Source organism: Strix aluco, chromosome 14, assembly GCF_031877795.1.
Source record: "Strix aluco isolate bStrAlu1 chromosome 14, bStrAlu1.hap1, whole genome shotgun sequence".
NCBI classification, from domain to species: Eukaryota; Metazoa; Chordata; class Aves; order Strigiformes; family Strigidae; genus Strix; species Strix aluco.
Genome location: NC_133944.1, coordinates 22795024 through 22817236, shown reverse-complemented (window position 1 = coordinate 22817236; position 22213 = coordinate 22795024). Strand labels below are relative to the sequence as shown.

General features: G+C 54.7%; 2 protein-coding genes across 2 annotated transcripts; one reads left to right on the top strand and one right to left on the bottom strand.

The window, feature by feature from the left end:
* The first annotated feature begins 670 nt into the window (after positions 1-670).
* On the top strand, positions 671-6064 carry TMEM208 (transmembrane protein 208). Its single transcript, XM_074839763.1, has 6 exons — positions 671-728; positions 802-897; positions 993-1052; positions 1235-1371; positions 4510-4594; positions 5623-6064. Exons 1-6 carry the CDS (start codon positions 723-725, stop codon positions 5758-5760), a joined length of 522 nt encoding a protein of 173 aa, XP_074695864.1. The 5' UTR covers positions 671-722; the 3' UTR covers positions 5761-6064.
* A 640-nt stretch (positions 6065-6704) lies between these two features.
* MATCAP1 (microtubule associated tyrosine carboxypeptidase 1) lies at positions 6705-21145 on the bottom strand. The gene is made up of 6 exons (XM_074839746.1): positions 20681-21145; positions 17132-17275; positions 10249-10381; positions 8877-9182; positions 8121-8218; positions 6705-7626 (listed from the first exon to the last, which is right to left on the bottom strand). The coding sequence occupies exons 1-6, from the start codon at positions 21143-21145 to the stop codon at positions 7462-7464; spliced, it is 1311 nt and encodes a 436-aa protein (XP_074695847.1). The 3' UTR covers positions 6705-7461.
* Between the last annotated feature and the right edge of the window lie 1068 nt (positions 21146-22213).

Here is a 22213-nt window from a genome sequence, read left to right as displayed (position 1 = left end):
TCCCGGTGCTGAGTAGAGGAGCAGGCATGGAGTCATGTCACCTCTGAGGATGGTGGCCCGAGGCTACAGCCAAGGCTCTTACCAGCCCAGGAAGGCTTAGGAACACTGCAGGTGGTCCCGGTGGCAAGTTGGGACAGGCTCAGCTCCTGCAGGTGGGCCAGTGCTTCTTGGGCTTGGAAAGCAGCAGGCCAGCCCTAAAAAAGGCTGTTATGAGGAAAGGTGAGGCTGCTGAAGGCGGCCTGTGGGGCTGCTGCCCTGCAGGGCCGGGCTCTGCGGCTGCACACGCTGAGCCCCTCCCTGCAGCCAGTGGAGGTAACTGAGGGAAGTGAGGGCAACGCGGCTCACGGGGGTTCAGGTCAGGCTCCCGCTGGCTGGGGTGCGCTGGGACATCTTCTGAGAGCCAAGGGAAGGCACCAGGGGCCGTCCGGGGAGGGGCTGAGGCGGGAAGGGCAGGCGCCGGCACCCCGAGCCGCAGTGGGGCCAGGGGAAAGGCCTCAGGGGGCTGGGACCCGCACAGCCTCCCGGGGATGGCCTGCAGGCACTCGAGCGGACCGCCGGGGCCTGGGGAGGAGGAGCCCGGGGCCAGGAGCGGGAGAGCCCCTTGGCTCAGGGCCGCCCCTTGGCTCAGGGTCTGCCCGCCCCGGCCCCGCCCTTCCTGTCCCGCCCCTTCCCGGGATCACTTCCGGTGGGGACCGGAAGTGGAGCGCGGAGCCGGCGCGGCCATGGCGGTGAGTGGCGGGGCGGGGGGTGCGGGGGCCCGGGGCCGGCCGGGGGCACTGACCGGCAATCTTGGCTCCGCAGCCCAAGGGGAAGGCGGGCACCAAGGGGAAGAAGCAGATCTTCGAGGAGAACCGGGAGACGCTGCGCTTCTACCTCCGCATCATCCTGGGGGCCTCCGTGAGTGCGGGCGGGGAGGGCCCCGGCGGGGCGCGGGGTCGGGCCGCGGGCAGGGCCGGGCCGGGCAGACAAGCCGTGCTGTGCTCTCTCCGCAGGCCGTCTACGCCGTGGTGAACCTGGTGATCTTCTACCCCGCTGCCTCCGCCTGGACGTGGGTGAGCGCCCGGCCCGCTGCCAGCAGGGCACCGTCTCCTGCCCCGGCCAGGGGCGCCTGGGCCTGTCCGGGCGGAAAGCTGGATCCTTTCCCGGTTATCGCGACAGGCAAGGCCGGCAGGCCCCTGCCGCTCTGCCCTGGGGGTTGTGGCTTTTGCGTCTGACAGCTCTTTTCTTGTTGCAGGTAGCGTTTGTCTTCAGCTCGGTCGTCTATGGCACCAGCTACCGGTCCATGAACTCCATGGCAAAGCCGTCTTTCACAGACGATGGCAGCCTTGCCGACGGGGGAATTGACCTGAATATGGAGCAGGGGATGGCAGAGTGAGTGTCCTCACCCGCACGAGTCCAGGTGAGCAGGACCTGCTGCCTGAGCGTGCACGCAGAGCTAGGAGAAGGCCAGGCCTCCGTGCCCACCTCAGCTTGCCCACTGGCGCAGGCGTCAGGGGAGCTGGAAGCCTGTAGCCATTTTTTCCAAGAACATACCTAAACTGTCCTTGTTATCTGAATTCTTGGCCTGGCGTGCGCTAGTCGTGAGCCATTGTGTGGGTATGTCAGCCTGGAACGGTCACTGTCCTTAGGGCTGAGGTGCACAAGATCCCAGATGGACCAGCTGGAGCAGCTTACAGCCGTCTTTCAGTGAAGAAGCAGCGCTGACACTGTGCATGCTTCTACAACACGCAGAGATATATGTTTTCTTTTTAAACCAGCGCTGCGTGTAGTGCTTGACAGAGCAGAAGGGCACACACTGCCAGTTACCCCATCCTCGCTGCAAGCTGCTTGTGTCTTGAACTACACTGAAAAACCTCTGTGTGTCTTACCCAGCTCCTCTCACCTCCTCAGCCTGTTCTGCCTCTTGTGCTTGTTCATTCCTTGTGTCTGTCCACAGACAGCACCAAATGTTGGACTGTGCAGTGTTCTTGGCGATGCTGTAACTTTTCCTCAGTCAAGGAACACACAACACTAATTCCTGCAAAGTGCTGATAAGTAGAATAAGGAGATGACAGTACTGAAGCAGCAGAAATACCTTCTAGATGTGTTTTCTAACAGCGAGCCTCAAACTAGTTACAGAAGACTTCTGGGCAGTTGTGGACACGTCAAGCTTTGCTCTCTGTCCTCCCTGCACTCAGCCTTCGTCTGTTGGCCCAGCTTTTGCTGGGGCTCTTCAGCATGTGCTCAGTGAGGTACCTGGGGTACTCGGCCCCTTCCCCCTGATGCCCTTGGCCAACTTTAAACTTTCACTGGTCGCCAGGCTTTTGAAACACAGCGGGGTCTTGTTTCTGGCAGAGCCCTCTGCATCACGTCAGTTCTTCTTGTGCTGGAAGAGCTGTGTATTGATTTATATGTTTTTATTTTTCTTAACAAGTTTTATTTCTGCAGCCAGCAGGTGCTGGGGGATGTTACCAGCAGGCAGACCAACTTGTGAGGCACAGAACGCACAGGATGAGCTCTCATCTTGTGTGTTTGTTAGTGGAGTAGTAAATTTTCTACCTGTAGCCAGAGTGACTCAGGTGTGCTGTGCAGAAGACTCAGCTGAGGGGCGAGGTGGCTGGGAAGAGAGAAAAGTATTTCTAGTGTGATTTGGGAGCCTGGTGCTTTACACCCTGTTCATCCTGTAGTGACTTCTCTTTCCTGCTGGTCAGCTGAGCATTTTTTCTCTTGTTTTACACTGCTTTGGGTCTCCTGGGTAGAAGCGTAGAGTATTTTGAATACATGGGACAGTTGAGTAAGGAAAATACAGAAGTTTGATGTTGTCTGGGGTATCCTCCCAGTTGTGAGAGATGCTCTTGGGAGGTGTGTGAGGCACTGAAGCAGTGTGAGTGCCCCAATAACTGCCCCGTGCGTGCGTGTGATGGCACGGTCAGGGGAAACGATTGACAGGTGTTAGCTGGGGGATCCCGTTACCTGCTGTGGAAAGGTGTCAGGCACAGTTGTAGCACTGCTGCAGTCCTGGTTGCAGACATCATCTTTCCCTTGCTACCAGGGCTCTGAGGCTTTTCTGCCTGAGCAGCACCCCGTTGGGGTGAGTTTTATGACACATTAAAATTAATTGATGCTTGTCAGAAGCACCGGCTGTGCAAAACACGGAGGAGGCAGAGCTATAAAAACAAAACCTGCACAGCTGAGTTCCCATCCTTACTCTGTACCTTTGTACCTGAGCCTGTGCAGAGCCCTCAGACATGAGAGTGCAAGTCTCATTAGTTTAACCCCGGTGTTAATGAACACTGGGTGCCTCTCCCTCTGACTGTGTCAGTTTGTCAGGTGAAGTGCTCTAAATTACCCCTCTGGGGATCGGGGCTCATTTACTTTCAGAAAGCAGGGGATGTTTTCCTGCCTCTTGGCTGAGCGTCCCGCAGCGTTTGCTCTTTTGGAGCCGCTTCTGGAACAGTGTGGATTTGACAGCGTTGCCCTCGTGCTGTCTGTAACTGAAACAGATGCTGTGTGTTGCTTTGGGGTTGAGGAAGGCTGATCCTGCTGGTCTCTGGGAGAGCTGGGTTCGGTGGGAGCTCCGCCGTGGCCCCTCTGTGGCTGCTGGTGATGCACAAGGTTTTGGAACCTCAGTGTCTTGTCATAGAGCTGGTGGTGGTGGATTCTGTAGTGTCTTGTGCTGATGACAGTCTCCCAGCCTAAACCAGTTGTTTCTGGTTGCTTTGCTTTGCACTGTGCTGCCCAGAATGAGAAGAGCTATTTCCATTGCCTTTGCCTTTGTTTTCCTGACTCCATTCCTTGCTGTGACTCGAGCGTTTTCACTCCAGCGGATGATGATTTAATGGAGTGAAGGAGTTGGTGTTTTTTCTAACCCACCATGGCACTCCCTGGGGCTTGTGTTGAAAACCCACCGCCTGTTTACCTCTCCTGGGTGGGTGGTGGCTGAGGCGTGGGCTGCTTGTTCCCCTCCACAGCTGCTCTCAGCTCTGCCTCGTGCTGGAGCGGAAGACCCTGGAGTCAGATAAGCAGGAGGGGAGGGGAGGGGGAGCTGTCTGCTGCTGTAGCTCAGCTTGCTGGCTTGTCCTTGCGGCACCCCAGCGCTTTGGTGACCCTGAGTGCGTCTGTCAGCCTGTGAAATGGCACAGGGGAGATTCGTGCTTCCCTTTAGTGCACCCAGCCGTGAGCAGCTATACTTTATGCCATGATATGTGTCAAACCAGTGGGTGCTGGCTGCTGTTGCAGGCTGCGGGGGTGGTGGTTTTGCTGCTGACTTCCACCCCCCCCTGCATTCCTCAGCTTTCTCAATGTCCCTTTTCAGAGGGAGCCTAGCTTTAACTCATCAGACTTTTGTTTACTGCTCTGATTCTTCTAGATTACAGCGTGTGGCCAAGCATAGCTGCAGGGACAGTCCTTCGGTTGCGCCGGGCAGGGTCGCTCCCCAGAGGTGGTGCAGATGGGCTGCGTTGGCAGAGGAGCTGGTGTGTTTGGCTGGGGCTGGAATGGAAGGTTAATGTTTTGCTTTTCTTCCCTCAGGCACCTGAAGGATGTGATCCTGCTGACAGCTATAGTCCAAGTGCTGAGCTGCTTCTCGCTCTATGTCTGGTACTTCTGGCTCTTGGTACGTAACTTCTGGCTCCTTGTTGCTCTACGTTGTCTTCAGGGCCAAGGACATTATTTGTCTATGTCATTTCATGGTGTCCTGTTTCAGGCCAAAGCTATTTGCTGATAAATTTTTTAATCTCCCTGTCAAATCTTGTTAAAAATGAGGCTGTACAAGGGAAAGAAGTCCTGATCCCTTTGAGTCAACCATGCAAAAACTAGGCTGGCCTTGGCCTTTCTCTCTGGTCCTGTGAAAGGGCAACAAGAAACATGAGGCAGATCAAAGCCATCTTTGTGCGTAGAGCCTTTTTGTGACTGTGACAAACAGACTGTGCTGCTGCTTGTTTGGTTTTCTCAGTCATTCACCAGCACGGACTGAGGCTGGGAATTGCTGGACACTGTGCCCCTTGGTAGATCAAATGCTGTAGGCTTTGATTTCCCCTTAACACACCAGACTCTTTCTACTCCTGAAACATTTGTCATGTGCCTCCAGCTAAAACTGCTTTTGCAGAAGGACAAAAAATCTCCAGTTAGTTAAAAAGATCCCACAGTTGCTTTGAGTATATCCCACAAAGGTGTATAAGGCAATCTTGGGAGCATAGAAAGTCATCTCATTTCAGTCCTTGCTCACACGTTCCTTTCTAGCTGGCCTGGCAGAGGGCAGCCTAGACTCTTGACTATCCCCTGGAGACCATCTGGATCGCTTTTTTTTTTTTTTTTTTTAAATTCAAAGAAATATGGGTGTGTTTTTTGAAGGAGGGAGAGGCAGAATGTCTGGGCAGTTGGATATTTCTGGCTAATTCGGACCTGATGCTGAGATTTCCATATATGAAGCGTAAGTGGTGCATACGTATGCAAGTTCCTAAACCATATGAAATCAGGCCATTTATTTTGGATGCCTGCCACTGCCTTTGATTTCCGTGCATCCTGTGATGCCCCTGATCCAGCCTGTAGAGATATTCCAGCTCCTATGACTTCCACAGTAGGACCAGCCCTGCCCGGAGCTGACCCCTGAGTGCCAGAGTTTGTGCCCCACGTGTTTTGCAGGCTCCGGGGCGCGCTCTCTACCTCCTCTGGGTGAACATCCTGGGGCCCTGGTTTACAGCTGACTCTTCGCCTGCCGGTCAGGAACCAAATGAGAAGAAGCAACGCCGACAAGAACGCCGCCAGATGAAGCGCTTCTAGCCCTGGCTGGGGAGATAGATGAACGCTGTCTCTCGTCTCCATGCTGTTATTTCATCAGGGAAGCAATCGAAACCATCGCAGTAGCTATGTTGCCCTCTGTCATTGCTGCCATTCCGCTAGAAAGGCCGCAAGAGACTTCCCTTGGTTGGCTCTTAGCGCCAGTCGAGGCCTTGCTCCTTGGGATGACAAGGAGGGGGTGATGCTGGGACGTGTGTAAATACCTTTTTAAAGCAGGGGCTGTATCGCATTTTAGGTCGGGGATTGCAATGTTGGAGGAAACAGTACATTAAAGAGCAGAGTCGAATTCACTGTGTTGGCAGTGTGTTCATACAGGGGTGCTTGCGGAGGGGAGCTCTTAAAAATGCCCAGAGGAAAGCAAAAATCCTCCAAGACAAGTGGTCTCATCCCTTCCCAAGCTGTGCTGCCCTGCCTGCAGCAGCATCTATACCCTGCACAAGGCTGCAGCTGCCCTGAGAGAGTGGGAGCGTGGGCAGCTGGGGGTGCTGTGAACTGGGCTTGTGGCCAAGCTCAGAGCTTTTGGGATTGAGCCTGGGCTCTCTGGAGCAAGGAATTGGCCTGTGCTACCTTTGGGTGAGCTCAGTGGCGTGGAAGGCAACAAGCAGCTAAAACCAAATCTGTGGGGTGGGTGGGTTGGTTTGTTTTTTTTTAAAAAAGGGCTCTCCCAGGGATGGTACAGCTGGAATGCCACGACTGCTGTAGAGACCATGTGTTAGAGACCAGGAACAGCTCAGAGCAGCTTCTGCTTTTGCCTACTTTGATTTATTAATGTTGGCCCTGCCCAGTGTGTTGTTTTAAACTCCAGTGACCCCTTCCAGCCCCTGACGCACCAGCTCGGAGCTTTGCCTGTGCAAGCGAGATGCAGGGTCAGTGTTCGCAGGGGTGCCAGCCTGGCTTTTGCTGCTCCACAACCTTTTGCCCACATGTTGTTTCCATTACATTGTTTTTATTACACGCTTTTTCCTTACATCAAGCCCGATCCCCACCTCGAATCCTCCTGTGCCTCAGAGCCAGGCAGAGTGGCTGTAGTTGGGGTGCAGAGCGATGGTTAATTGCAGGCAAATATCTACCGGAGGGGGGAGACCAGAGATTGGTATTGGGGGGATTAAAGTCCTTCCTGCTGCTGGTGGGGGGCATGAGGGAAGGAGGTGGGAGCAGGAAATGCATGCACAGGGTGATGGGTGGGTATGAGCCAGCCCTTATTCCCTGCCAGGGCTGCCAGGCACAGCCCAGAGCCCCCAGCCCTGTCTGTGGGCCCTGAGTAGGTGCCCCCTGCTCTGCTGGGAGCACCCCCTGGTAACCCTAAGGGCATATCCCCCCCCTCCCCGCCATTGCAACTACCCCAGCACAGCCTCCTGCACCTCTGGGGGACCAGCACATCTCCCCAGCTCTGCCCTCGCTCCCTCTGAACCCTCTTCTCCGGCTCCCCAAAGCCACGCGGAGCCGCGCAGCCGTCCCCAGAACGCACAGGGGACGGTGTGGGGGGGGGGGAAACACATCAACACTAACCACACCGGCCCTCTGGGCCGCGCTACCCTACACAGCGGTACATGCACAGTGGCCGCCCAGGCGCGGGGGGAGGCCCAGGCTCTGCCCCCTCCTCCAGGCTCCACCCCCAATAAATATCCAATAAATGGCACCAGTTACACCCTTGGGACGCTGGTTTGGGGGGGGGGATGCCCCTCAGTCAGGCAGCAGCTGCTCCAGCTCCTCCTCGTTCAGGCCATTGGTGGTGACGATGTGGTCCAGCTGCTTCATGTATCGCTCCAGGTCCTGCATGAAATGGGGGATTCGGGCCTTCTCCAGGACCCCAAATTTCTTCAGCCGATTCACATCTTCATAGGAGACCTGATGGGAAGCAGGGAGATGGGGTCAGCCCTCCCCCATCCCAAACCATGGCAGAGGGCATCTGGCCCTGCTGCAGCACACCTGGGTTCCCCCCTCCACTGCCCAAACACTCCTCCTGCCTGTGGGGAGGCACCAGCAGAGCTACCTGGGGGTGGGGAAGTTGTAGCAATTTGTGATTTTTTGGTCATTTTTTTGTCACTGCAGGAGTGCTGTGGCCGAGGCAGAGGGCCAGCAGCATGGCCAGCTGCCCAGGGTTAAGCCTCTCTGTGAAGGTCTCCTATGGAGGAGCAAGGATTGTCCCATCTTCCCTTGCATCCTACCCAGCCTCTCCTTGCCCCACCGAGACCCGTAAGCGCAGGGAAATGCCAAGAGCTGGTGGGCTGCCACAGCCCAGGGCTTGTTTTCAGGAAGCTGTGAGACCAGGGGAGCCCAGGTGAGCTTTGGGAGGGGATGGGGCTCAGGGATCAGCTACCCCCCCCACACCCAGCCATTACCTTTCCAAGCGCAGCCAGCAGCGGGAAGTCGATGGTCTGCCGATGGCGCAGGATGCGGAGAATCCCGTCCAGGTAAACCTGGTCCTTACTGAAACACCCTGGAAGAGCAGGAGAGGCCGGGGAGCGGGAGCCTGGCTCCCCACCACCCTCCACTCGCCCGAATGTCTCCCAACTGCGAAAACCAGAGCAATGGTGCTGGACTGAGGTGACACGAGCGTGAGCTGGAGCCACAGCCAGGAGCACAAGCGACCCGCGTGCTGGGAACGGCAGAGGCAGCTGGGTGCAGCAAGAGTCCAGGCACAGGGATGACAAAATATCTCACCAGGATGCTTTTACCCTTCCTCCTAGTGGATTTTTTTAATGGTAAACCACTGCAAGAATCTAAAGACATCCCCAGAAATGCTCATTTTTTTCCTCTCCTTTAGCTGCTGCCTCCCTGGGAGCTTGTGTGAGTCATTCCCATCACACTGCAACCACGTTATGGGGCTCCCAGCGAGGTGCCCATCCATCCCCACCTGACCCTGAGCAGCCAAAGAGCTGATGTGCCAGGACTGCGTGTGAAAAAAAAATAAATCACAAAGCATAAACCCATAGGAGAGCGACACCAGGGATGGGGAGGGATGCAGCGGGGCGCAGAGCCGTTTCAAAGGCTGCCATGGCCACAGGCACCCAGCAGCAAAACACGTCTGCCTACCTCTTTTTTTTTTTTTTTTTTTTAAATAAAATCCTTTCCAAAACCTGAAGGCTTTGCAGTACCTGGCTGTGAGGTGTCGGTCTGGCCCCGCTTGGCCCGCACGCAGTATTCCCACCGGACGCCGGCGTCCTGGACGTACTGCTCCAGGTCCTGGAAGAGGGCGGAGAAGGAGAGGCGGCTGGCTCGCTCGATGGTGTAGTAGAGCAGGGCTGCCCGCCACAGGAAGGGCTGCTTGCGGAAGAGGACGCTGTGCAGGCTGGCCAAGCCTTCCTCCGTGGGGTTGGCGGGCTTCAGGCTGTACTGCTTGCGGCCCTCGGAGCTGTGCCAGGGCTGGCGGGTGTTGTTCACCCCCCGGATGTAGTGGGTGCCTGGGGAGGGGGGATGGGAGCGAACGCCGTCGGCCACAGCCTCCAAAAAGCTCGACCCCTGGCCCCCTCCCTGAGTCGCTGGGGTTGGGGCTGAGACCCAGCACCCATGGGTGCCAGCTCCAGTCTCAGCTGGAGATGCTACCGTGGGACATCTGCTTGCTCTGGTGCCCAGGGCAAGGGGCAGACACCTTACTGATTGTTACTGATTTGTTATTAATTTGAGTTGATGATTTTTGGAGATTTTGATAAGGAATGATTAGGACTAATCAATTAAATGGAATCTCACAAAAATACCCATTTTTGTAGAAGCTAGTGGTGTAATGTTTTACGTAGTCACAGAGCTGTTGTGTTTCATTTAAAGTAACCATACAACCAGTTACGCTGCTGGATGAGGTACCATTGTTAGACTGTTTAGTAAGGATGATTTAGCGTCCTGGAGACTGGGTGTTTTAAAAGTTGTATTGTGAAAGGGCCTCGAGGCGTGTTAAAATTGCAATGTGAGCCAAAGTCCTTGAGTCAAGGACATTGGAGGGTCTTTCTTTTAGGTCAGCAGTCCGTGGCGGTGGGAAAAGCAGCTCCCTGACTCATTTCAGGACTCAAGTGTGCGTGACCGGAAAGAGGTGGGAATATGAACATGAGTTACAGGTATTGGCATGTTTATGTATGAGGACTTGATTAATATGTATGAGTGTGTCCAATATAATCAGCATGTTACACCAGTTAGGTGTGTGTTGGTGAGACGACTCCCCTGCGCACCCGGCTGTTCATAAAGGAGTGTCTGCTCATCTACATCCCATTGGGGTCAATAAGTTCTTTTATCCCGCTTTGGTCACAGACACATGGGTGCATGGGTGGGTGCCCGACACCCCCTGCCCCACACGCAGAGGGCCTCAGCTCCTTCTGAGACCTGCCCAGGAGCCCCCCCCCCTCCCCAGGATGCCTCCGTCAGGACATGGTGGGTATCCCCCGGCCCAGTGGTCCCCACAGCTCCCAGGCTGTTACCCCAGTGACAGCCCACAGCACCCCCCCGGCTCTGCCCGTCACCCACAGCCACCCCCCCACTGACCTATCTCGTGGCGCAGCATCCCCTCCAGCCAGTGCTGCCGGGCTCCGGCTAGGTTGATGGCCAGCGTCGGCCGGCTGTCCTCCACCATCATCACCGCCTGGGACAGCAGGTCATCGGTGAGCTGCACCACCACCTGCAGAGGAAGAAGAAGAAGGAGGCAACTGCCATCAGCACTGCTGCGGGAGGAGATGCTCAGAGGGCTCTTGGCTCTAAGCAGAGGCTGAGATGGTGGCGGAGGGTCACAAAAAGCCACCAACACCATGGGTGGCAGAGTCCGGCCCTGCTGCACCATCACCAGCTTGTGCTGCAGCTCCCCAAAGAAACACAGACAGCAGGAGCAGGCAGGGAGGGCGCTGCCGGCACTGAGGGGGTGCCAAGGGGAAAGAGATGATCCTACAGGGGGATAAAATAACTCCTTTAATGTCTTTACAGCCAGTAAAACCTGAGCGGGCACGTCCTGAGCAGCCCCCTCCAGCATCCCTCTGGCTCCAGCACTGCCCCCCCCTCCCCACCCCCGCACCCCCAGCTCCTTCCCACAGGCTCCCCACAACTTTATGGCCACACACGATGGACATCCTCCAGAGACCTGCCTGGTCCCACTCCTGCATCCCCACTAGCAACGGGACGGCGCAGTAAATTTGGTCACCAAAACAACCCTGCTCTAAACAACCACTCTCTACGACTCCCCAGTAAACATCCCACGAGGGACTCAAGGCTCTGGCTCCATTTTCACGGACACTCCTGCGGATTCTCCCTTTCAAGGCTCACGAGCAGTGAGGATGGATCCACGCCAGCCCACCCTCGCAGAAGGAACGGTGCATGCCAACCCACAGTTCACAGCAGGGACAGGCAACGCATGCGCAGGACTAGTGAATATCTTTAAAAAACTCAGCTATTTTGGGAAATCTGGCTATTGCAAGCACTGGAGCCAAGACAGCTGCTCTACGTTAACATGAGTTAATGTGCCATCCAAGCAGCATTTTTCTGACCATCCAACTTCAGCCGCAGCATCACCAGAGGAGACAGCCCCAGGATCTCTTGCATCCGAGTTTCGGCCGTGGCAATGCTCAGGACCTTCGGGCATGTACCAATTTAATCTCAAAACCATTCTGCCACATCCATACTAACTCTAAAAAAACCCATCTATTATTTCACAGCTGACATTTTTCAGGATGAAAATGTGCACACATGTTACCACACGACAATTCTTTTCTCTTATTTAAAAAAAAAAAAGGAGAGGAGTCTGAATGGGTTTGCTTTACCCCAGATTTATTATTGTGCAAAGCTGCTCATGAAAGCCAAAAGTGCAACGTAACAGAGCAGTCTACCAGTGGACAAACAGCCAGCATAAAATACTTACGGTGCAATTGCTTACCTGGATTAAAATATACCAGTGTGTGCATCCTTGAGCTTTATTTCTGCTCCAGTAAGCAAGTCAAAATAAGTAAGGGTTGCAGTTTCGCTGCCCTCTCCCACGTCCAGCCACAAACCTTGGTCAGCTGGGACAAACTGAGGCAGGGAACTGATCCGAACTAAAATTGGTTTTATGCTCTAGGTTAGTTTCCAGCAAGATCATCACCCTCGGCCACATGAGCTCCCATGGGGGGCTCTTGGCAGGGAGAAGATTTTTGGCAGCAGCACCAGCTTCTGCCAACAGCCCCGACTGGAGTTACAACAGGCAGGGAAGGTTACAGCTTCACCGCAAGCAGAAATAAGGAGGCACGAATGAGCCACATTTTGGTATGATTTTAACCAATTCCTGTCTCTTAGGTCAGCTCTGTGTGATGGGAATAGAGCCTGGACATCTGACATGGCAATCCCAAATGCAACTAGCGGAGGCTGAAATCCTGGGATGAGGGGAAGAGGAGAGCCAGGGAACAGAGTTTAAACCAAAAGAAAGATGTGGAATACATCTCATAGTTGCAGCACTCTTCCTGCTCCCCCGGAGATGCTGCAGCACGGAACTGGTGCCCTGGAACCTGCGACAGTCCCTGGTCCCCAGGTCTTTGCTGCCCAATCTCCAGCTCTCGCAGGGAGCGCTGGAGACGATGCACTGTGCCAGCCAGAGCTCAAACACCAGGATACAGGATGCTTGGCTGCCTGGGAGTGGTCCACAAGGCCAGGTCCACAACTTGCTGTCTTGTCATGCTTCATTGCCCCTATACAGGGAAAAAAATAAACCCCAAGGAGGTTGGAATTTAAGATACTAGATGCAGAAAAACTAAGCTCTTCCCTAGGATAAATGCTCATTCTTACACCTGCTTTCCCCCAACCTATTAAAAATAAATACCACCCCCCCAGAGTTCCTCCTCTCTGCTTTTTTCCATTTTCCAGTTGCTCACTCTTGGCTGTGTTATGCTGGATTCCTCCAGGCACCATCCCCCGGTGACAGGGATTCAGCAGCTCCAGGTCCCCTGTACCTGCTGCGGTGGGGTCAGCCCAGCCGGTGGGTTTTGGGAGGCTGGTGTTCGCTTGGCAGCCCCCCAACAGTTCAAGTTTCCCTCATGCAATTTCAAAAGCCATCTCTGAAAACAACACTCAGAGCACCCACGCAAGTGAAATATTGCATAAACCCAGGAGTTTAACTATACTGAGTGTTACATGGATAAATGCTCCACACAGCTCATCTCTGCTGTTCTGGTGACCTCCAGCTCTCCCTTCCCATCTGCACTGGCACCTTAATTCCCACCTCTTTTATTATAATCTGTCCATCACTTGTCCACGGCTTTTACCTCTGCTGTACTGGGAATGCCATGTCTCGCATCCTACACTGCATCTTCCCTGTGTTACCCAGGCCAGCACCCTGCCAGGACTGCACTTGTCTAAAGTAGAGATACTCCCCTCATTAAAAAGTGTTAAGCAACATTTGAGTGCTCTGCCTTTAAAAGAGCTGATTTTTATATTTTTTGGGGGGGTGGGGTGGGGTGGGTGGTTTATGCTGTCAATGGTCACCAGGCTGGGCATTCCTATCTTGTGATGGCACAGGGCTCCAGTGCTGAAGCCACAGCATCAATGATCTGCTCACACAACTCAATGTCAGCACCAAACGAGCCTAGCCGAATTGTGCAAAGGCAATTGCTGGCCCTCAACCTTCACTATTGTGCCTGAACAGTCCAAAACCAATTTTTTCCCATTTTCTTTCCCTATCTGATATCACCACGCACAAAGCGAGCAAAGAGAAACGCAGCAAACAGCTGGAAAATAAGAGGCGTCCGTGGATGCTGAGGATGTGATGCTCAGCACTGAAACCAGGTCTTGCATGAGTTCTTTTTAGGCAAGGCAGCAAGAGCTGAAATGAAGACTGAAGCATTCCCTGGGATATAGCATCTGGAGAAAGATCCAAGGGCACAGAATTCAGTTTGCAACAAGGTGGGACACTGCTGAAGGCTGAGCACAGAGGGAAGGGTGTAGCTGATGCAACTGATCTGTGTTTTCAGGAATCAAGGAAAACTCCACACAAAAACATCCCAGAGCCTTTAGAGGAAGAATTTAAGTCAGAGGAAGAACTGTCGATTTTTTTTTTTCCTCTCTAATGGTGAAGAAAAGGTAAAGGCAACACAGAAACAGCAACACTCAATGATATGGAATGGAAACTATCTTTCCCTGTACAAGAGCTCAACGGCATCAAGTGAAGTGATTAGGAAGCAGATTCAGGATGAGGAAGAATCAACAAACAGCGCAACCCACTGTATGAGGTTTGTGACAGTTCACGATCAAGTAGGCAAATTAACGGCAGGGCTTTTGCAGGCAGAAACATCCCCTGACTCAGGAAGACACAGGGCTGCCGTGGCCCGAAAGAAATTCCCTATCCCTGTTCTAAGGATCCTGGGACAGAGCTGGGCAGGGGAATGAGGGATGGAAAGGGACTGATCCAGGGGTTGGGAAACAGGATTAGACACTGCTTGGAGAGGCTGAGAGCTCCTGCAGCCACGGGTACAGCTGCAGGTTGCAGTCCCCCCATGAGAGCCAAAGATATGGATGCACCCAGGGGCCGCCACGGCGAGAAGATGACGGGCACAACCCCATGATGTCATTCTTCAGATGTCACTCTGATGACTTCTTAGAGGCATTGGCTTGGGTTATTTGATTTTTTTCGCCTTATTTGATATTGTGGTGATACAGTGTTGTCATTTAAACAGAGGTGCCAAGAACGGCCTTATGCCAAGCCAGACATCTGGGAGTGATGGGAAGGGACCCACAGCATCCCCAGACTGCAGCTTCACACACCTCCACTAAGCTGCAGCCCTTCTCCAGCTGCAGCAGCCCATCTGCCTGCTGAGCAGCACCACTTGCCTTATTTTGGGACCCTCCAGCTTTGCAGATGCTGTTACAACAGGGGCTGCGACTTCAGCCAAAGTCTTATTCCTGGAGCAACGCCAGCTTTCCAGGACTGTGACCTCTCTCGTTCCGAGCAGCATCCCCAGCGCATCCTCGTGGTCCGTGAAGCTTCTGCGCAGCTTTTGTGGATGTAATGGAGAAAGAGCTTGACCCCAGGAACCACGGGAAGGCTGCTGACGGCCCCCACAGCACCAGGGCACGGGCTCCTGCCTCTGCCCAGCATCCCGGCGCTGCTCAGGACCTCGCGTGCCAAGAAAGCGCCACCACTGAGCAGCTCAGAGGTGGAAGGGCACGACCGGTGGGATCCCAGGAGATGCTAGCTAGTGCTATTTAGGCTAACAGCATTTCACAACCCCAGGGGATGCAGCACTTACCAACGGGGCCAGGCGTTTCTCTGCTGCAAGCTGGGAGCTCACCAAAATCCATGTGGAGAAGTCTGAGCTCCAGCAGCGTCACCTCGGCCCTGAGCCAGAAGAAAAGCAGAAGAGCTTCAGGATCTGCAGCTCAGACCCCAACAAAGAAGCTTTTGAAGACAGAAAGTTAATTATAGTGCAAATACTTACCCACAAGCATGCTGCCTGCGGTGCCGGAAAGCGGGATCCTGCCTTCGCCAATCGGCGCCGGGGACAAAGGGCAGCTGTCTGCCACCAGCCTGGCCGGACTGCCTGCCAGGACTGCCTGCAGGCAGCACAGGCAGCTGACACATCAGCTGGTTGGTCTCTGGGCTAATGCAACCCCCTGCAGTAGAGTTTTTTGGGTTTGTTTTGGTTTTTGTTGGGGTTTTTTTTGAAGAAGAAAGCCATCACGCTTAGTACGTATCACGGAAGCAAATGGCACGGCAGCACAGACCAGGCACAGCAGGTGAAAGTCAGGAATTACAGAATTACAGAGGGAGATACACGTCTGAAACCACCCAGTTCCCCAACAGGGTGTTAAGTTACCAGCGACACAGAAGTTTCAGCCAAGTTTTTGTCCTGTACGGGGAGCAAGCTTTGCCAACATCACTGTATCGAGAGCAGATGAAACCCTTCCCTCTTCCCTGCCCCGGAGAAATTCAGCAAAATTTGTAATGGGTGTGAATGAACAAACCAATGCTTTAATGGTTTTCAGAGCACTTACCAAAAGTTTTGGATAAAAGGGCCGCGTATCTCGCACGCTGATGTGCAAACATAATTACTGAACCCTGTGTTCCCTTGAGCAAAGGGAAAATTACACAGGGCTGGAAGGAAGCCAGTTGTACACCAATAGGTAAGAAAAAAGATGGCTTTCTGCCCAGCCAGAGCTCGTTTCAGGCTAGATTAATGGAGAAGAGCAAAACAGCTGAATTTAATCAGTTAATAAAAATCAAGAGATAGACCACAACTAGCAAGCCATGAGCGTAGGTCTGTAAGTAAGACTGGCCAGCTGTTAGGTTGGGTATTAGGAATGGTTCTGGGTACTAAAAGGCAGCTGAATAGGAATATACAGATATAGGAAGAGATTTGCAGAGACCTTTTCCATCCCAAGCAAAGGCTTAGGAGGACCAAGGTGCCAAATCCACATCCCAGGGACACATCCAGGAGGGATCAGAGCAAACCAAGGGGACTGGAGGAGGAACATCCCCTGACCAGGTGACACCTCGGGAACTGCTCACTCCTGCTTTTGCAGGCATGAAACGTGCTGGGTACCACTGAGCAAGTTGATGCTTCAGGGAAATGCTTGTGAATAACCCTGTTTGGAGATGGAGGTGAAAAATCAGAGCTAGGAGAAACAGTCTGGCCAAGAGGCAGTGGTGAGGAAGCCCCTCACAGCCGCCAGCACTGCATGGCCTTCTGCCCTGCAGCCAACAGCCAAAGGCAGTCCTGCAAGCCAAAATAACCTAAGCCAGGTCCAGAAATCCTTCTCAGCACTTGAACCTAGGACGGTGGAAGTGTTTTGCCCACACCTTGCTGGCAGAAGAGGAAAGAAAGCCCCTTAACCGAAGCTGCAGGACATCCCACGCTGGATGCTGCTGGGGGCACAGACAAACCAGATTAAGAGATGATGAACTTACCCCTGCCTCCATCCTGCATGGCTACTGTTCTATCTTAACCACATATTTCCCAGCCTTAAAACCTGAGCTTGTGGTTTCAAAGCCCCGTAACCCGGCACATCCCGCAGGACAGCAGGAAATCTCTCCCCCCAGTTTTGGTTTTGGACATGTGAATGAAGGCAGCTGTTGGAGATGTCTGCCATACCACTGCTAACAGCAAGGTAATTGATGCCTCAGGCATGCAGCAAAAGGCTTCTCGCACAGCCACGCAGAAAAGCAGCAGCTCCTCTCTCTCTCTCAAGCATAAAAGGGAAAGAAAAGATCAGGGAAATTGGTGGGGAACCAGCACCCACATCCTAACGCTGGGTACAGCGAACAGAGCCAAGCTAGAGATGAAAGGACCCCACAGCTCAGAGTAGAAAAGTTTCTTCTCTGTACCCAAAACACTTCTCAATCTGAGTCCTTTTTATCAGAAAATAAGTATTTTGCAGCTGTATCACTTATAACAAGTGATAATGCAGGGACGCAGATTACCTCTCCCAGGCAGCCTTCCTTCTGCATGTACTTTCGGATCACGGACCAGATCTGGCACTTGCTCAGCAGCCTCCCACCCGTGGCGACTTCGAAGCTCTCGTAGGTCCCGTACTTCTCCAGGACAGCACGAATGATCCTGATTGCCTGTCGCACACAGAAACGAAACATCAGGGCAAACACCCTCCCCGCTTATAAACACATCTTAAAAAAATGCAATAAAACCCAGCGGAGATAATCCCTGATAAATGCCTATAAAGTGAGATGTGGTTTTGCAATACCTAAAAAACCGAGGAGGCTGAGCCAGCTGGAGGTGCTCACCAAGACAGATGGACACATAATGCAATCAGCATGACCCACAGTATATTCTTTCTGCTTTTTATCACCCTTGCAAGCATCTGTTGTGGGAACTGGGAGAAGCAGAAGTGAAACAGCATCATCACAGCATGCTGCCTCTGGACGTTAAAGCTGTGATTATTTTCATCTTTTCTGCTCTCGGTTCTCCTTTCAAACCCTAGTGCTTGCACAAAGAGGTCTCGCTTATCATCTTGCTTCTTTACTCTGAGAGTTTCTTATTGCAGTGCTGGATTGCAAGCCTGGCTCTAAGGCTGGGCATCCCCCTTTGCTGCGACGCCGCTTCCTCTTCAGCCAGGGCCTCAGCACAACCAGCCTGCTGCACACCAACAGCCTTCTAATAAAAGCAGCACGTGCTATTTTATTAGCATTAACATTTATGGAGCATCTATAAAATACGAGCAATTATTAGCACATTTCCTTCCCCAAAAGTGAGTTTTCATGATAGACATTTTCAAGCAATGACTTTCTCCAGCCTATTAATATATATTCTAAAGCAGATGACGATGACTTTGAACCAGTTCTGGAGTTTTTCCAGCAGTTTTATTGCATCTGTAAACCTGGCTGAGCTGCTGCCGAGCGTCCCAGCCCAGGACCAAGCACTACTGCTCCTGAACGGTGAGTGTTTTACCTCCTCCTGCCGAGCAAACCCCCTTTGCTCTTATCCAGGCTCCGGGCAGCAGCTGGAGCCCTGCAGAGGAGGTCCCATCCCCTCCCTCATCCTAAGGCCACCCAGGAGCAGGAGATGGGTGCTCACCACCAGTACCAGCGCTCAAACCACCCCACACCCCGCAGAGGGGCTCCGTGGTCTGCGTCTGGTAAGCACAGTCCCTTACCCCAGCAGAAGGTCCTGATTTTTCCATCCCCAAAGTTTTCTCTGTACAGCTGTTTTTTATTCTTGAGTCACTTATGGTGCCTTTCCAGGAGAAGCTGTGCAGGGTTTTTTTGTGTTGTTGAGTTTTGGGTTTGGGGTTTTTTTTTGGGGGGTGGGGGGGTGTTTGTGTTGTTTGCTGAACAATCAGGGTTGGTTTTGCAGTGCCACAAGGTACCTCCTGCTGACAGCAGCAGCAAAAGGACCATTTCTTTCTACCACCTCTGCTCAGCCACTTGCTTTCTGCTCCCAGGGGACCTAAAGCACCGAGCCAAGAGAAACCCAGCACAGCTGGTGCCCAGGAGTAACAACCAACGGGCACACTCCCTGCTGACCTCCAGCACATGTCCCGGCCAGCAAAATTCCTAAAATACCAAGTTTAGTGTTCTGAGAGGCTGCTGAGCATCCCCAGGCAGCCTGAAATCATGCACCCACCATATGCAGTGGGATAACAAATCCTCCAGCCCCAGCTCCATGCTGGTGCTGCTCACATTCCCATGACAAACCAGGGATGTGATCTCCAGAGTGATGAGCCTCCACAGGGCTAGAAGAATCCTTCCGGTTTATTTAAATTTTCTATTAAAAAAATAAAACAATCCCACCCAGCATGTGCAGAGCAGCTGGTGGAGCAGCAAGCTGGAAGCAGGGAGCTGGTGTTGGTTTGTCTACTCTTGTCCAAGGATGCTGGCTTAGCAAAATGTCTTGTTTATTCAAGCTTCATGATAAGTGCAAAGTTTTAAAATAAAAGCAGTTTATAGCTAATAGTTAGCTGGTAATGAAAAAGGTCTCCCAAAATGAAAGAGACTGGAAGGAGGTTACTGCAGGGTATGAGCAAAGGAACAGTAACACAAATACCATCTGATCGCAGTGACACCAGAGGACTTGGGGAAACATTGGTAGAAATGCTCAACACTTGGTATCTCTTGCAAAGGGTTTTAGGATCCAGGATGAGACCATTCACGCTGGTTATGAACACTTAATTTCATTCATTCAAAGTAATGCACAGGGCAAAATAATCTCAATTACTAACCTTTTACTACATGGTAAGTCAACTGTACCGAAAGAGAAAACAAGGGGGGAAACTGCTCCGAGCGACTCCTTTTACCACATTACTCAGAGGATAGAATGCACTTAAATGCAGGAAGAAAACACTGAAAAGCCAGTGAGGTCTTTATAGAAGTCAGACAGCCTTCCCTGCAACAGTATCGCTGGCACCAGTTTATCGGGGGCAGAGGTAGGGCAGGCACTGGAAATGACTAACTGCTTAGGAAGCTGTTTACAGAAAGAGCCTGAATCATCTGGATAATAATTCAGGCAGAGATATAGGAAGTAATAGAAGAATAAGAAAACATTCAAAACCCAATAAATGAATCGGTGACTAAGTTGTTATTTGAAACACCAGCCAAGTAGGAGACACCTCTTGCGTGCAACCCTGAATTCGGGGTAAGAGGGTTTTTTATCTGCTCACTCGGATGTGAGCGCCTTAAGCGGAGTCTACACCAACTATTACCATTACTAACCACGCTTGCTGATGTCTTAAGGATGCTGCCACGCAAGATGGCCTTCCAGAAAACAAGCCAGACTTAACCCACCAAGGTTCTCCAGGCTAAGGACCGCTTCCCACACGGTGACCCACACGCTCCAGCTCCTTGTGTGTTATTTCTACAGCAAAAAGTGTAAAAAAAAAAAAAAAAAATAACAGCAAGGTGTCCCTGATGGAGCATCAGCTCCTGGCCGCCAAGGGGCATCCGTAAGCAAGAGCCAGTTTGATGCTGGTAGCATCACTCAGCACCAGTATGACCATCACCCAGGTCAACCATGGGGCATGTACGATTCCTGCAGGTGCGTGGGTAAGTAAAGAAGAGTTTAAGGAATAACAGGGCGAGCGTGCTGAGGGCAGGCTACAAAAGACAGTAAGCGGAGCAAGATGGGGCGGCAGAAGCTGGGGAGGAAGGCAGGCCACGAGGTTCCGTGTGGACCACGGACCAGATCCGGGCTGGTCCGACCATGGAGCTGTCCTGTCACGATACATCCCACTGGCACCCAGCGGGTGACACCGCCCTACGCGAGGACACCCACACCTTCACACCCGCCGGGCTGCTGCCCTCCCGGGGCGGGAGGAAGGCGGGAGCGGGCGATCCGGCATCCCCCGGTTCCTCCTCCTCCCCCGCGGGCCAAGCATCCCACCCCGGGTAGCAGCTCAGCAGGCAGCAGTAGGAACGGAGGCACCGGGGGCTCCGGCAGCTGCCCGCAGCGATGCGCGCCCCGCGCAGGCAGGAGGACACACCCAGGCGCGGGCAGCGCGTGACCCGCCGGCCCCGCCTCACCTGAGCCACGAAGCGATCGGAGGCGGCTCCGTACTTATCCAGCACGGCGGCGGGCACCGGCTCGGCGTACTCGAACTGCGGGTCGTAGGCGAAGCTGGCGCGGAAGAACCGCTCCCGTTCCGCCTCCACGTTGCGGGGCCGCAGCGCCACGAGCAGGCAGGGGCTCCGCCGCCCGCCGCCCTCCTCGCCCCCCCGCCCCCGGGCGATGTGGGGCAGGGAGGCGGCAGCGCGCATCCCCCCGCGCCCCCCCGCGCTTTCGCCCCGCCGCATCCCGGCGCCGGTTTCCGACAGACGCCGGGTTCCCCGCGGGTAGCGGGGCGCGGGTGGCGGTGCCGGCGGCGGCGGGAGGGGGGTGGGGGGGGACGCCGGGCAGGAGCAGAGCGGCGGGTCATGGCGGTGGGGCAGGCGCGGGGCGGCGCTGGCGCCCAGCCCCGCAGCCGCCGCCGCCCCCGGGTCCAGCACCATGGCCTCCAGCGCGGCGGCGGCGGCACGTGGGCTGCGCCGGGCCGACCCCCGCGCCGCCGCCCCGAGCACGCGCCGCGCCCCGCCAATCGGCGCCGCGCCCGGCGCGCCGCAGCCAATGGGAGAGCAGCGCGTTAGGGAAAGGCCCGCCTCTCCGCGCCGCGCCGCGCCCCGCCCCGCCCCGCTCCGCGCGGAGCCCGCCCTGACCGCGGAGGGGAGCGGAGAGGGGCGGAGGGGAGCGGAGAGGGGCGGTGGGGGGCGGAGGGGAGCGGTGGGGGGCGGAGGGGAGCGGTGGGGGGCGGAGGGGAGCGGAGAGGGGCGGAGGGGAGCGGTGGGGGGCGGAGGGGAGCGGTGGGGGGCGGAGGGGAGCGGTGGGGGGCGGTGTCAGAGCCGGGCCGGGCAGCGCCGGAGCGCTGCGTTCCGTAACGGGGGGCTCGGGGCGGCCCCGTCGCGTCGCCAGTCCCGGCTGCGTGGCTGCCCGGGTTGCACCGCCACCTTCGGCTGCATCGCCAGCCCCGGCTGCACCGCTGCCCCGCTTGCATCGCCAACCTCAGTTGCATGGCCATCCCCAGCAGCATCACCGGTCCCGGTTGTACCGCCCGTCCCTGTCACATCGCCATCCCGGGTGTACCACCCGTCCCTGTCACATCGCCATCCCAGTTGCTTTACCAGCCCCAGTTGCATCACCAAGCTGGCTGCATCCCCATCCCCAGCTGCATTGCTGCCCCAGTTGCACCCCCAGCCCCAGTTGCATCGCCACCCTGTTTGCATCACCAACCCTGTGTCCCCAGTCCCAGTTGCATTGCCACCCCGGTGACATCGCCAACCCCAGCTGCATCACCACCCCCAGCGATGTCACCAGCCCTGGTTGTGCCGGCAGTCCCAGCTGCATTGCCAAGCCCATTGTGCTGCCATCCCAGTTGCATCGCCAGCCCCAGTTCCATCACCAACCCCAGTTGCGTTGGCCAACATGTGGCTTTTCCCAAAGCCCCAGCCCCTGGGGTGCTGCCGAGCAGTGAGCGCCTCCATTTTTGGTTACAACTGGCTTTACTAACCCGCCGTGCAAGGACA

Excerpts from the sequence above, each read along its gene's own strand:
- TMEM208 (XM_074839763.1), top strand. Across the intron at positions 1,053-1,234 it reads CTGCCTCCGCCTGGACGTGG|GTAGCGTTTGTCTTCAGCTC; the intron begins GTGAGCGCCCGG and ends TTCTTGTTGCAG. Across the intron at positions 4,595-5,622 it reads TCTGGTACTTCTGGCTCTTG|GCTCCGGGGCGCGCTCTCTA; the intron begins GTACGTAACTTC and ends CGTGTTTTGCAG.
- MATCAP1 (XM_074839746.1), bottom strand. The coding sequence starts at position 21,145 with ATGGTGCTGGACCCGGGGGCGGCGGCGGCTGCGGGGCTGGGCGCCAGC. Across the intron at positions 10,382-17,131 it reads AGGAAGGCTGCCTGGGAGAG|GTGGTGGTGCAGCTCACCGA; the intron begins GTAATCTGCGTC and ends CTTCCTCTGCAG. Across the intron at positions 8,219-8,876 it reads GACCGACACCTCACAGCCAG|GGTGTTTCAGTAAGGACCAG; the intron begins GTACTGCAAAGC and ends CTGCTCTTCCAG.